Source organism: Pelobates fuscus, chromosome 2, assembly GCF_036172605.1.
Source record: "Pelobates fuscus isolate aPelFus1 chromosome 2, aPelFus1.pri, whole genome shotgun sequence".
Lineage (NCBI taxonomy): Eukaryota > Metazoa > Chordata > Amphibia > Anura > Pelobatidae > Pelobates > Pelobates fuscus.
The window spans coordinates 56,947,308-56,962,204 of NC_086318.1; the positions used below are offsets into that span (position 1 = coordinate 56,947,308).

The window sequence follows — 14,897 nt, forward strand, 5'->3', positions numbered from 1 at the left end:
GAGGAGGAGAGGAAGGAAAGCCTGCACTAGCCCCAGACACCTATCAGCCTCACCCAGAAATTAGAGCCACTGGACCCCCGGGATGCTGCCTCATTGTCATGACAAGTGGGCAAATTATGCCGGTAGAGGTAGGTACCCTGATACAGAGGGGCATAAAAACTCCTCGCATCAGGGCCCTATCTGTATTGGTTCCACCACTGCTGCTAATAGCTAAATTTAAAGAATTGTTTGTAACCACAAAAGTATGCTGCCATTTGACCTCCCACATTCTTAGATGGAAGATCTTTTTTAGAGTTTTATGTTACAGATAACAAGACGCTGCCATTTTACCTCACACATCTGTAGCTGGAAGAAGCGTCTTTCTTTCTCCATTTCCTCAGCAATTTCAGCCCCGCTAATCTCAGTGCGGATCATCCCGTGAAGTTTGGCGTGCTCCTTTTTTTCCTTTTCTATTTTGGTCCTGTGTTGCAAATGACATGACATATCTGTGTTATTTCCTATCCACTGTACAATGAGTGGCTTGTCACATAACACAATACAAAACAGAGATGATGAACAAGCACAAAACCTGAAAAGTGCCACAAATCTACTTGTAGTTTTATTAAGTGTTAATGACAGATTTTACAGATTGGCAACCAGTTCTAATAGGTTGTAGATGGCAGTCATATTTAGCCAAACATCCATTTTGCTGGGATGATGCTGTGTTTTTGCACATGGCCTCTAATAACTCTTTTATTCTATGGATGCTCACAGGTGACCACTAAGGGTTGTATGGGAACATAAACACAGCTTGGTTTCCCAGTTGTCCAAATTCTGTATATTGGCACTCTGCATTCTGATCCAATGGATAACGTATTCCATGACTTCAAAATCACTGCATCTTTGTCAATGTAAAGCTTTCTGGCTACACCAGCTAATTATGATTTGTTCAATAAATGTCTTTAAGGAGAAAAAATATATATAAAACGTTACTAGATAGGGTAATGGCAATGATAACTATTTAGTAACCCACGTGTCGTCCTTTACAGTGCTGCAGGTGTTTGGTGCTGGTGTTTAAGCGATGGCTCTCTATGCTTTAATATTTCTTACCTTTTGTAAAATTGCTAGTAATGAACTGCAGTACTAAATTCCATCCTTTCCAGATTGAGATTTGTATCTGCCTCTACTCTGTCCTGCATCCCACTAGTGATACTGATAATATCTGAATCAATTGATCTGCTGCTTGTGATTTATATAGTTTAGCAAGTTGTTTATTTATACAAACTATGGTCTCGACTTAATAATGTTGGAGAAGCTTTTCAAATGATTTAATATTTTTAAATAAAGTTAAAAATAAATTCATACTATGAATATATGTTAATCTTGTAATATTTTTTTATATATACATTAAAATAAAAAATATTATATTTTTGTTTTTATTATTTTATTGATTTTAATATTTTGAAAAGAAACGTTTTCACATTTTATCCAAAAATATTAACTTACGGTATTTGATAAGCTTGATAACATCTAAATTAAAAAAATATTAAAAGAATTGCACTTTAAGAGATACATTACTGCCATTTTTAGTTCTAGGTTTTACTATACATTCATACACAACACACGTTCTGAGGAATGACACAATGGGGGAGAATTGTCAAAGTGTCAGACAGTTTTGTGCCTTTTTGTGGCACAACGTATTAAAACAGTCAGGTATGTTCGTCGTTTATTTTTTTTACTTTTTTGGCACAGCAGCAGGTTTATCAATCTGTTTGTTAAACCCCCACCCCATGAAAGTTTTTCTGCCATTCTAAATTCAGAGGCCTTTTCTGAAAAATATATTTTTTTACATTTCATTCAGAAACAAGAATAAACTTGTTAAATAAAAAAATAAATCCTCATTCCCGAGGGGACATAAACTGACAGTACAGCAGAACAACATGATTGTATCTTCATTATTCATGCTGTGCCGGTATACCTAGTTACACAAAAGAGAATGTGAAAAGAACTTCTACTAAGGTTAAAACAGAATAACAAATTTTGTTAAAAATATGTCTAACAAAGCTGATTTTTAAAGTGTACTTCTTTGAAATGTCTGATATATCTTGGCTTAATGTTTTATCTTTTTTTTTCTTGCCAAGAAAGAGAGTTTCAGAGGGAAACTGAAAGAGGGTGAGAACATTCTGAGACCTTTTCCAGTTTTGTTGAACAGTGAGTCTTTTCATTAAATAAATTTCTCTAAGGATAGAATCATAGAGCTCAGCCTCAGTTAGTATATTGTACAAAGTGCCAATATATTACACAGAACTGTCAAATGAAGAAAAAGTAAGGGGTTTATTCCCTAAATCTGAAATGGTAATGAAATGAAAACTGGAAAATGTAGGCAAAAACTCTCTAGCTTAGCTATAGGCACAGGTTGGCTATTTAAACCTAAATAGCAATAATAATAATATAGTAAGAATCAATTAAAAAGGGTGGTGCTTCAATCACCGTGTGTATCACTCCAAACACACACAATACAAGTGAAAAATACAATAAATAATGGTGAGAGCACACGGTAAGATAGAATGTTACCACAATCGGTATATACAGTAATGAAAAAGAACAGGCACATAGGGTAATATAGTAACAACTGACTATATGTAAAATAAATCTATGGACCCACTCACATGGTTCGGAGCCACTCCAAAAGCTGGCTCAGACTAAAAGCTCCATACTTGGAAGTATGGTGGCCACTTGATAATGATCTGGATACTAGGTTCACAGCTTATGCTTCTTAGATAAAACACCAAATGAAATCCAGGATGCCGGGTGTAGGTGAAGAAAGCACCTAACTTCTTTTTGGAAACAAAGTATAAAAAAGATTCCTTACAATAAAAAGATAGTCCACCTCAAAAGTGGTTTAAGCCTAAATGTTGCAAATGGGATCTAAATTCACTCCAATATGGTGTTTAGTGAATACAACCCTAAGTGTGATAAATACGGTTTACAGGAACAAGATGTGACGAGGACCCAGCACAAGTTAGATGACATGTTTATAATGGATAATGGAACCAGGATACAAGGTAAAAATTAAATGTAATCAGAAGGGAGGTTAAACTAAAAATTGTACTTAAGGGCTAATAAAAAAAATAAATGAAATCGTAGTCCCATACTATAAGCCAGCCAGGCATTAAAAAGTACTTGCCTCTGCAAGCCATAACACACACGCTGAACGGTGGTGGTTTGTGGTTCCTCACGGTTCCTGCGCTCTGTGAAGTAGTTCGAGTAAAGGCTTTCCAACCTGCACTCTGACTTCCACAAAAAAAGTAATTACATTATGGGGAAACACACAATAAACCACCATACATTATAACCCCCTCAGTCACCATGCCACTCTGCCACCGCCCTGCCTTGTCACAGTCACTCCCCCCTCACCACCCAACCAAATCACACGCACCACCCCTCTCATTATACCATACTTACCCTGTAATACTCATCCCCTCAACCAGCCAGACTCACACCCCCTCACCTAACCCTGTCACACTCTATGTCACACTCTACTCCCTCCCACACATGAAACACAGCTTGACCATAAATACAACACAGCACAAGCAACAATCCCACACACATACGCTCCCAGACATACACATGAACACGAAAACAGACACTCACATTCAAACACAAGGATGCTCAGGCACATACACAGGTATTCAATGCCAGAGACACAGAGACACTCGGTTAGAAATGTACACATGCAATCTCAGGCACTTACACGGGTACATAATTCTAGACACACTCAGCCACCCCCCCCCACCCCCATACAGCTACTCCTCCACACACACACACACACACTTCACCACCACACACAAACAACATTTACAGTATAGAGCCAAGGACTCTAGGATGGGGCCGCAATCTCGCACCCTGGATTGGGCCCTGAGTAGCCTTAATCCACCTGTGTGGCCATGTAGGTTAGTAGTTTAATTGTAAACCAATGAACGTAAATTAGTGGAGCTCATAGGTTTGCTTACCCCATATATTATATATATATATAATATATGGGGTAAGCATATATTTTCTCAACCCTCCTGGGTGGTATGTTTATTCCTCATTCTCGGGTCCTCTACCAGAGGCCTGGGAGCCTGAGGGTTCTCTGCAGTATCTTAGCTGTTCCTAGAACTGCACTCTTCTGGACAGCGATCTCAGATGTCCCACCTGGAATCTGTTGAAGCCACTCCCCCAACTTGGGAGTGACAGCCCCGAGTGCTCCTATCACAACTGGGACTACTACTGCCTTCACTTTCCACATTCTTTCACTATATATATACAGTTGCAAGAAAAAGTATGTGAACCCTTTGGAATGATATGGATTTCTGCACAAATTGGTCATAAAATGTGATCTGATCATCATCTAAGTCACAACAATAGACAATCACAGTCTGCTTAAACTAATAACACACAAAGAATGAAATGTTGCCATGTTTTTATTGAACACACCATGTAAACATTCACAGTGCAGGTGGAAAAAGTTTTTTTTACTTGCCAATGGCTTATGTAAAGTGGGAATTTTGAGTCCTGCCTTAGGTGCAATGTTGGAGGTGTGGATGAAAACAGAGCAGATGCACTTGCTAATTAGCAATGATATGTAGTCTTGGGCACACTATAATTTTAGCCAGAATTCTAAAGTAAAAAGGAAGCCCGTCTAAGCATTGCCAAAGGGCTGAGGTTTGACACAGAAAGTAGTTAAGGGAGATAAGGCTGGCAATGTAATTAATTCGAGATTGTTAGGGCAACAAATAGCGTTGGCTGTGGTTATAGTATAAGGTTAATGAATACAAAATAACAATATGCTAAAATATAAAAGTAAAAGATATTAAAAAAAATAAAACAGCTAGTGAGAACTGTAGTGAGGTCTTTAAAGGAAAAAAGAAAGTAAAAATCATCTGGTTGCACTTAGTTTAAAAGTAAATGTGTAATTTATTAAAAATAGATGTAGAAATCTGTCGTGAATACAATTTTGGAAGAAAAAAAAAGCTCATTATATAGCAGTCATATAGGTTAGCAAACAGAGTGCAATATATGGAGGGATACAAAGATGTATACACGAGCATGCAGATTGTCAAGGGGGTATTCTGAGTTTTTATTTCAGAATTACATTTCAAGGTAGCTTTGCAATTAATTCTCAAACTCAATATATGGACATCACATTTATAAATAAGTTCACACCCAAAAGGCTAAGCTCTCAAACCTTGGTAAGTAAATGGTTCACATTTGGTAAGATGGTTCACAATGGTAAGAGAGGTTCACATTCCAAACAGGTTTTCAGGAAGAGCGGCCTTGTATTTACTAATATACTCCATTTTACATTATTACTGGACCCCGCAAGTCCATCCATCTTTAATAGAGGAATTCCAGATACCCACACGTGCATGTGTAGTTTAGGCAAATTTTTTTATGTTTTTTTTTTTTTTTCTACTCAGTCTGCTTTAATTATATATGAAAATGTAAAAGTGTCCCTTTAATTATTACACACATAACCAAACACGCAACCCTAATATGTGGATTCTTGCAAGAAAGCACTGCCAGCGAGAGGTCATTCGCTCAGAGCAATGAGCTGTAATTAATTTCCTTTTTTCTGTATTAAATCAGACGTTTGGAAAGTGAGACATGACGGCCATCATTGAAATTCTTTCCAGTAACACTTTGTTTTTAGAATGCAGGGTGAGGTTTGGTTTTATTCTGCATTCTGTATCAGACACTAGAGCCTCAAAACCCAAACCAGCAGACTTTCTGCTAGATGCACTTTAATGAACCCTAACACTAGCTATAATTGTATCACGAAAGAGTCTTTATGAATTACTCATGATCCCGTCAGTTCATTTTGTTCCATCATATGACTTGTAAAAGAGCAGCACACATTTGATGTGCTGATTAGAAAGAGAGATTAATGGTTTATCTTCGGGGAGTCTAGGCAATTCTTTCCACTGACCAGGCCAGGAAAAAAGTTCAGAAACTAGCTGTTAGGGCAATTAAAAAAACAAAAAACTGCAGAAAAACAACTTGCAGCTTACACACTGAAAACCACATGCTTTTGTTTATGTTCTATCTAAATCATATTTGACATCAACAAATTATTTAACAAATTAAATGATAATAAAAAGATTACATTTAAAATCCTTATCCTGATATACAGACCTATAACTTGTGACTAATAAAATATCTACTACTTAAAGGCACCAATTATCCTAAATAAGCAATATCGGTGTATAGATCATGCCCCTGCAGTCTCTCTGCTCAGTTCTCTGTCATTAGCGTTAAATTACTTAGTTTATATAGCGCAAGTCACACCTCCCATCATGTGGCTTTCATAGCCTTCCTAAACACTTCATGTGAAGACAGATCTAATGTTTAAATTTCCTGTATTGCACATTCTGTTAATTTAGACGTTCCTATCTCCTGCACTGCAAATAGCCTTCTAGAGCCTGCTGGAGCCTCCTGTTTGTGAATTGGTGATGATAATTTAAACAATGACAAATTAAATATTCTTAACAGGATACTGTGGATTATAATTAGAGAACATATAAAGCGGTAATTTGATGTTCACCATTTACAGAGAACTCTGCTTCATTCTAGGTCTACCTGAAGGCTAAATGGATAGCTGACCATTACTGATATCTACAGCTACTCCTATAAATTAGATGGCCATTCTTACACCAATAAATAAAAACTACAATTGTATTATATAGTATTTCCAGGCTAAGGGAGGTACTGCAGGAGGCAAGTAACATCCATACCAAGAAAGAAGGGCAGCTGATTAAAGGGGAAATATATTTTGGAAACTTTTAAAAGGTTCAAGGGGGATCAACATCCCATATGGGAGATAGGTTTATGTGATTTCTCCAAGGCTACTTGCATTTGTTAAAATACTTCACTATTTAGACATTTACCCCCCCCCCCCCTCCACCCCCCCCCCAAAAAAAATAATAATAAATGATTATTTTTTTTAAACTTTGCGAGTAAAAAGTTGCTGATCTTCTGTAGCTTCCTTTGGCTGGACATATACCATGGTTCTTGTTCCTTTTCATAACCTCTGTAGTACCTCCTCAAAGCAGGTCAGTAACAAGTCTCACAGCAGGCGATTGACAAGTCAAAAGCCAGTTAGTAGGCCGTTGCATGTAACCAATATATCATTTAATGAAAGACAATAGACTATACGTTTTAGTTTTTTTCTCTTTCTTCAAAATAGTATAAAATGTTATATAATACAGCCACAATGATTACATTTATTTTATAAAGATTTCCTTGCCTGTAAGTACAGTGTGTGTCCTAACAGAATACTAGAAGCAAGTTCATTCTACAATACAAAGAAATGGTAAATAACTTACACTTTAGTTTCATAGTCTTTCCATGCTTTATCAAAAGGTTTTTTCAAATCCTGCAAAGCACAAGACATCTTGATTGTAAATACATAAACATGTTGCTTAGTATATATCCAATTTCTAATATTGAACATGTGAAGCAAGAACCTAGTGAAGGAGACTTGTATGAAGAATGAAGAATAATTAATTGCTGTGAATACATTTTAAAAAATAAAAAAAACCTGCATGACAGATAACACCAGAACCCATATACCGTATACAGATATTAACTATGTAACCAACCTTGTGCAGACCAGGGAATGTAAATCACAGTTCTGCTCAAGTTTAAAGCCACAGGCGTGATCCGTGTTCTGATTATTGGAAGTTGCATGGATTATATCAGGGCTCGACAGATCCAAGGCGCCAAGTCGCCACTGCGCCTAAGAATTTTGCCTTGGCACCTGTGATATGCAAGCCCGGCGAATTGGTGGCAAGTTGGGGGATTATGGAGGCGGGCGGCATGCTGGTAGGTCATGGAGGTCGGCGGCTAGCTGCGCATATTGCTGCTGGGAGGCGAGGGAGCTGTGATGTCCATGCTCTGCTCCCCAACCCTCGCGTACCGCTTCTTAAGAATATGACGTCATATTCCGACCCCGGTCTCACTAAGCGGGGTGCGGTGTAGCAGAGCCTCCCGGCAGCAATACGTGCAGTTTTCCGCCCGCCTCCAAGACCCCCCCCCCCAGCATGCCGCCTGCCTCCACGACCTACCAGCATGCCGCTCGCCTCCATAATTCCCCAACTTGCTGCCCACCTGCATGATCCCCCAGTGGACCCCACAGGTATTGTCTGTCTGTCATAGTGTGAGTGTATGGGTCTCTCTGTCATTGTGTGTGTGTGTGTGTGTCTGTGTGTGGTGTATGTGTGTTTGTGCTGTCTTTCATGGTGTGTCTGTGTCCGTCTATCATGGTGTGTGTGTCCGTCTTTCATGGTGTGTCTGTGTCCGTCTATCATGGTGTGTGTGTCCGTCTATCATGGTGTGTGTGTCCGTCTATCATGGTGTGTGTGTGTCCGTCTATCATGGTGTGTGTGTCCGTCTATCATGGTGTGTGTGTGTCCGTCTATCATGGTGTGTGTGTCCGTCTATCATGGTGTGTGTGTCCGTCTATCATGGTGTGTCTGTGTCCGTCTATCATGGTGTGTCTGTGTCCGTCTATCATGGTGTGTCTGTGTCCGTCTATCATGGTGTGTCTGTGTCCGTCTATCATGGTGTGTCTGTGTCCGTCTATCATGGTGTGTCTGTGTCCGTCTATCATGGTGTGTCTGTGTCCGTCTATCATGGTGTGTCTGTGTCCGTCTATCATGGTGTGTCTGTGTCCGTCTATCATGGTGTGTCTGTGTCCGTCTATCATGGTGTGTCTGTGTCCGTCTATCATGGTGTGTCTGTGTCCGTCTATCATGGTGTGTCTGTGTCCGTCTATCATGGTGTGTCTGTGTCCGTCTATCATGGTGTGTCTGTGTCCGTCTATCATGGTGTGTCTGTGTCCGTCTATCATGGTGTGTCTGTGTCCGTCTATCATGGTGTGTCTGTGTCCGTCTATCATGGTGTGTCTGTGTCCGTCTATCATGGTGTGTCTGTGTCCGTCTATCATGGTGTGTCTGTGTCCGTCTATCATGGTGTGTCTGTGTCCGTCTATCATGGTGTGTCTGTGTCCGTCTATCATGGTGTGTCTGTGTCCGTCTATCATGGTGTGTCTGTGTCCGTCTATCATGGTGTGTCTGTGTCCGTCTATCATGGTGTGTCTGTGTCCGTCTATCATGGTGTGTCTGTGTCCGTCTATCATGGTGTGTCTGTGTCCGTCTATCATGGTGTGTCTGTGTCCGTCTATCATGGTGTGTCTGTGTCCGTCTATCATGGTGTGTCTGTGTCCGTCTATCATGGTGTGTCTGTGTCCGTCTATCATGGTGTGTCTGTGTCCGTCTATCATGGTGTGTCTGTGTCCGTCTATCATGGTGTGTCTGTGTCCGTCTATCATGGTGTGTCTGTGTCCGTCTATCATGGTGTGTCTGTGTCCGTCTATCATGGTGTGTCTGTGTCCGTCTATCATGGTGTGTCTGTGTCCGTCTATCATGGTGTGTCTGTGTCCGTCTATCATGGTGTGTCTGTGTCCGTCTATCATGGTGTGTGTGTCTATCATGGTGTGTCTGTCATGGTGTGTGAGTGTATGGGTCTGTCTGTCATGGAATATGTGTGTCATGGTATATACGTGTGTGTGGGTCTGTCTGTCTGTCATGGTATATGCGTGTGTGTGGGTCTGTCATGGTGTGTGTGTCATGATGTGTGTGTTTAGGTTACAAGACCCCTTCCGTTCACAAGGGAATGGTGTTTTTACTTGCCTTTTTTCCCCCACACCATGCTGGTCTCCCTTTGACTGGCCCTGCCTCTATGGCCTCTATCAAGTTGATGATCTCAGCCAATCCAATGTTTTCCCATAGAATTGGCTGCAAAACGCTGCACTAATCAGCATCTCCTCATCAATGCAATCAATCAATTGAATCAAGGCATCTCTATGGGGAACATGAAGTGCCTCCACACAAAGCTTGGAAGCACCGCTAGTGACCATCTGAGTGACAGTCACTCGAGGTGTCACTAGGAAGCAACGTAAACACTGCCTTTTCTCTGAAAAGTCAGTGTTTACATTAGAAAAGCCTGCAGGGACGGGCTATAGACATCAGAACCACTACATTAAGCTGTAGTGGTCCTGGTGACTATCGTGTCCCTTTAAAATTTCTATTTTTTTGTTGAATATAAAGCTATGTAAATTTAAAAATCTGGCTCCTAACTTTTTTTTTAGCTGGCTCCTAGAATCAAGGCAAAATTGTCAAGCCCTGGATTTTATAACAAGACACGGAGGCTCACATTGCATATCCCTTTCTTTACTGTCCACCAATAGCAGCAAAGAATACAAATATAATGAAAAAATGAAGAACATACATTAACATAGGCCCCTCCCCGCTCAGGTCCCGGTATATTAGGCAGCACTTCCCTTCCATATCCCTCTTTCTTTGCTGCTCCGATCAAAGATAAGTACATGTCACTTCTTTCAATACTGTTCTAAATTTATTAATATTTATATTATCAGTATTAGTTGTTTTTTCTGTATAACCGTTAGCTATCGTTATTATTATTGTTATTATTATTTTTTATTAGTATTTTATATATTTTATTAATATTTTATTAATTTTGTATTATCATTTTTTCTATTCTGATTTACCATCTTGCTTTTATTGTTTTTCCTCTCTACTATACTTGGTAGTTGCTATTTGTGCCCAGGGTCCAGACCCCTCTATTTTTCTCTTACTCCCCGTTTTTACTTTCTTCATTGCTTTTCCCGCATCGGCGCCATCTTGCGCACATTTTTTCTCAAGCTGTCTTTTTCATAATACACACACATCGCTATCACCGTTCGGCAGTTAGGGCCGTTCGGCTGTTTTGCCGCGTTCGCCTGTTTCTTGCAAACGGCCCATTCGGCAGTTTTGCATTTTGTCATATACTCACCATTGTATTCACTTAATTCACCTCTTTTAACCGAATGTTTGGTTTTTTCTTTTATTCACCTTACTTTATTTTACCGCGAATCTCGCGAGATTCTCGGCGGCCATTTTCTAACCTCCTGTCTTCTTCCCTATTCCCTGTCAGAGTGTACTCTGGTCTGGGCCCTGGTGAGATCGCTTTTTTCTTTTGCTTGTTAGTACTTTGGGTGACTAACCCAAAAACTATTCCTTGTCAGTTTTCTTGAGATTTATTGATTCACTAATTATACCCACTCTATTTAAAATGCCTAAACCCAGACTAAATTCTGGTTCACCTCCCTCTGGGGAGTCTGATACCCCACTCAGCAGGGGAGAAGGCCCTGTCACCTCAGGTAATTCACCTGCTCGCTCCGACAGAACTACCCACTCAGATAGGACTCAGTTCTTAGCGCTACAGCGCTCAGTGACAGACGCCATTATGGCAGCCATGGGGTCCATGTCCTCTACTCTCTCCCACACCATTTCCCAGGCCCTCCAGCCACGTCCTTTGGACGAGCGCTACTCGGGCTCCACAACGCCTCAGCCGTGTCCTCCTGTGGACCCACCGGGAGATTTACCCAGGAAAGCTACCCACAAATCTAAAGGTCCCTCTGCCTCCAGAAACACCATGACTGGCGTACCTTCGGTCGCCCCTGAAAGCGTGTCACAACCACGCAAGAGAGCCTTTCCGCGCCAGGCAGAACGGGCGCGGCTATGGAAATGTGCCAGAGCACAGGTAGAGAGCGACTCCGACTCAGAAATCGGGTCAAGTGAGGAGGCTAGGATTGAGTCTGACAGCGACTCTGAAGCGGATGCCGCTCATTCAGGTTTTGACCTCCTTCCCTCTGCCCAGGCAGAGACGTCCGGAGGCGAACCAGGGACTAGGCACTCCGCGACCGCGGAGTCCGCCCTTGTGGACCCGTCGGGCGTTCCACTCTTCGACCCGGATGATTTACACCATCCGAGATCGGCAGAGTGGCTCCCGGCCGACCATGTTGCCACATATTTAGAGAAGTGGGTGCGACACCCACTTAGTAAAGCGGCACGCAACAAATTGAGGGCAGAGTGTCCAAGGCCTGTTGTGCCTAACAAAGTTTGCGACACTCCAGAGGTAGACCCCAAGATGACCCAATTCCTTACCAAGCTAGGCTGGAACCCCCGTAAAGGGCTCGAATCCGCCTTAAAATCCTGCCAGGATAAGCACCTGGACATATTTGGCCCATTGGCTAAACTTTTTGATTTGGCGGAAGACGCCAGAGCGGAAAACCGCATGGTTGACCCTGAAGACCTACGTGGTTGGGTCCAGAGAGCAATCTGTATTGCAGGGAATGTTATCACCTCATTATCTATTGAGAGACGTAAGGCTCTCTTATTTAAGATAGAACCCAAATTGGCTAACCTCGCCCTAACAGAAGCCGGTAAGGACGCCCAAGGCCTCCTCTTCGCCGATTCCTTTATAAAAGACCTGGGGCGTTTTGTTGGGGCATTTACTGCCCTGGATAAGGCTCAATCCTCTATGAGGCGAGTTTTCCAGGGACGGGTCTCTACCAGGGCCGGCAGATCCAGGAGCCGTCTGTCCGGCCGGAACTATTTCCAATCCCGTGGCACGGGACGAGGCTCCTTTCACCAACGCTCCCAATACCAGGAGGCTAACACCCGCCCCTCCTTCTTCCCATCTCGAGGACGTCCGTGGCGATCTAGAGGCTTTCGAGGACAACCGGGTTCGAGACGACCCTACGGTGAGTTACCTCAAGCCTCATGTTTTTTCTCATGTTTGTGTAGGGGGCAGACTCCGACATTTTTTGCCAGCTTGGTCACAAATTACCTCAGACCCCTGGGTACTGACTACCATTCGAGGGTTTCACATAGAACTGATAGACAACATCGTACACATTCCCCCTCCTCGACCGATCTGCTTTTCACTCCAGGATCGCAGACGGATCGACATGGAGCTTTCCACCCTTCTTACCAAAGGGGCTATAGAAAAAGCACCTCCCGAACCCACAGGGGTCATAAGCAATATTTTCCTAGTGGAAAAGAAAGGCGGACAATTGAGGCCTGTCATAAATCTACGCCCCCTCAATGCCATAGTCCGATACCGCCATTTCAAAATGGAAGGTATTCATCTATTACGGGACCTTCTCCTTCACAGAGACTGGCTAGCAAAGCTAGACCTCAAGGATGCATACTTGACGGTGCCAATTGCCCCGGACTCCCGAGACCTCCTACGCTTCCAATGGCAACGCGAGACTTGGCAGTTTACATGCCTACCCTTCGGCCTCTCCTCAGCACCGTGGTGCTTCACAAAGCTACTACGTCCTGTCATGGCATGGCTACGCAGCCGGGGAGTTCGTCTGATCGTATACTTAGACGACATACTCCTTATGGCTCAAGATCGCTCCACTCTCCTTGCCCACCTACGGCTGGCCATAGACCTCCTTTCCCGCTTGGGCTTCGTTATCAATTGGGAAAAGTCATGCCTAACCCCCGCCACGCGAATGGAATTCCTAGGATTCCTCGTGGACTCAAAGGAGGTCCAAGATTCTCGCCATACGCAAGGAGTTACGCAGAGCCCTAGTTCGGCCCCAACTCACCCTGCGACAGCTGGCACGGCTCATTGGCCTACTGGCCTCATCTATACAGGCAGTGTTCCCGGCCCCACTCCACTACCGGGCACTGCAGCGCCTGAAGATCGCACACCTGAGAACCGATGCGTCTTACGCAGACCAAGTGTCACTGGATACCGAAACGAAAGACGAACTGCGTTGGTGGATTCTCAACCTCTCTGCATGGAACGGCAAGGCAATCTTCGGCCCGCAACCGGAATTCACAATCGATTCCGATGCAAGCCTCCACGGATGGGGGGCCCATTGCGACGGGATATCTACAGGGGGTCGTGGTCGGCAGCCGAGTCACGGCTACACATCAACGCACTGGAACTTCTGGCAGGCTCCTTCGCCATCCGCAGCTTCGCGAGGGACAGAGCCCTAACCTGCATCCGCCTACGAATGGACAACGTCCATTCACGGCTACACATCAACGCACTGGAACTTCTGGCAGGCTCCTTCGCCATCCGCAGCTTCGCGAGGGACAGAGCCCTAACCTGCATCCGCCTACGAATGGACAACGTCTCGGCGGTGAGATATGTCAACCATCTGGGGGGTACACAATCAGCAGTGTTGGCCACCCTGGCGAAGGACTTTTGGGAATTCTGCCTGGAACGGAACCTGATGGTTCACGCGGAGTATCTACCTGGTCTGCACAACGTCCAAGCAGACTGGGGATCACGTTATCTCTCAGACTCCAGCGACTGGAAGTTGGACACGGAGGTGTTCTCCAGTTTATCATCTCTCTGGGGTCCCTTTTCTATCGACCTCTTCGCTTCCCGACTCAACACCCAGCTATCTCGATTCTTCAGCTGGAGGCCAGACCCGATGGCGGAGGCAGTAGACGCCTTCCTGCAAGTCTGGAACGGGGACCTCCTATATGCCTTTCCACCGTTTTCCATGATTCCACGCTCCCTCCTTCAGACCCGCAGACACCGGGCAGAATTAGTCATGGTAACCCCATTCTGGGAAACCCAGTCTTGGTTCCCCCAGATTCTCGAGATGACGATGGACTACCCACGGTTGCTACCACCACGCCACAATCTGCTGCTAGACCCGATGGGACGGTGTCACCCGCTCCGGTTGGACGGCTCCCTCCCACTCCTGGCATGGCGGATCTCCGGGGACCCTGGGAAATCCAAGGAGTTTCGGACACAACTAGACGCCTGTTGGCGGAAGCATGGGCCCCAGGAACTAGACGAGCCTATGGGTCAGCTTGGCGAGCTTGGACTGGCTGGTGCATGGCTAGGGACGTGGATCCCGTTTCGGCCCCTGTAACCTTGGTTCTGCAATTTTTTACGTCCCTCTTCGAGGCGGGGAAGGCTTACAGGACTATCAACCTTTACAGGTCAGCCATCTCGGCAATTCATCAAGGTTTCGATGGATGCCCGGCGGGTCAACA

The 14,897-nt window shown here is 43.7% G+C and overlaps 1 protein-coding gene across 4 annotated transcripts in view; it reads right to left on the minus strand.

The window, feature by feature from the left end:
• ASAP2 (ArfGAP with SH3 domain, ankyrin repeat and PH domain 2) overlaps nt 1-14,897 on the minus strand; it is a 205,313-nt gene that overhangs the window by 87,755 nt on the left and 102,661 nt on the right. For all 4 annotated transcript variants that reach the window (XM_063442173.1, XM_063442175.1, XM_063442172.1 and 1 more), the window contains exons 5-6: nt 7,347-7,396; nt 331-460 (exon numbers count right to left, since the gene is read on the minus strand). In XM_063442173.1, coding sequence (XP_063298243.1) covers nt 331-460; nt 7,347-7,396 — 180 coding nt within the window. The remainder of the gene's footprint in view (nt 1-330; nt 461-7,346; nt 7,397-14,897) is intronic.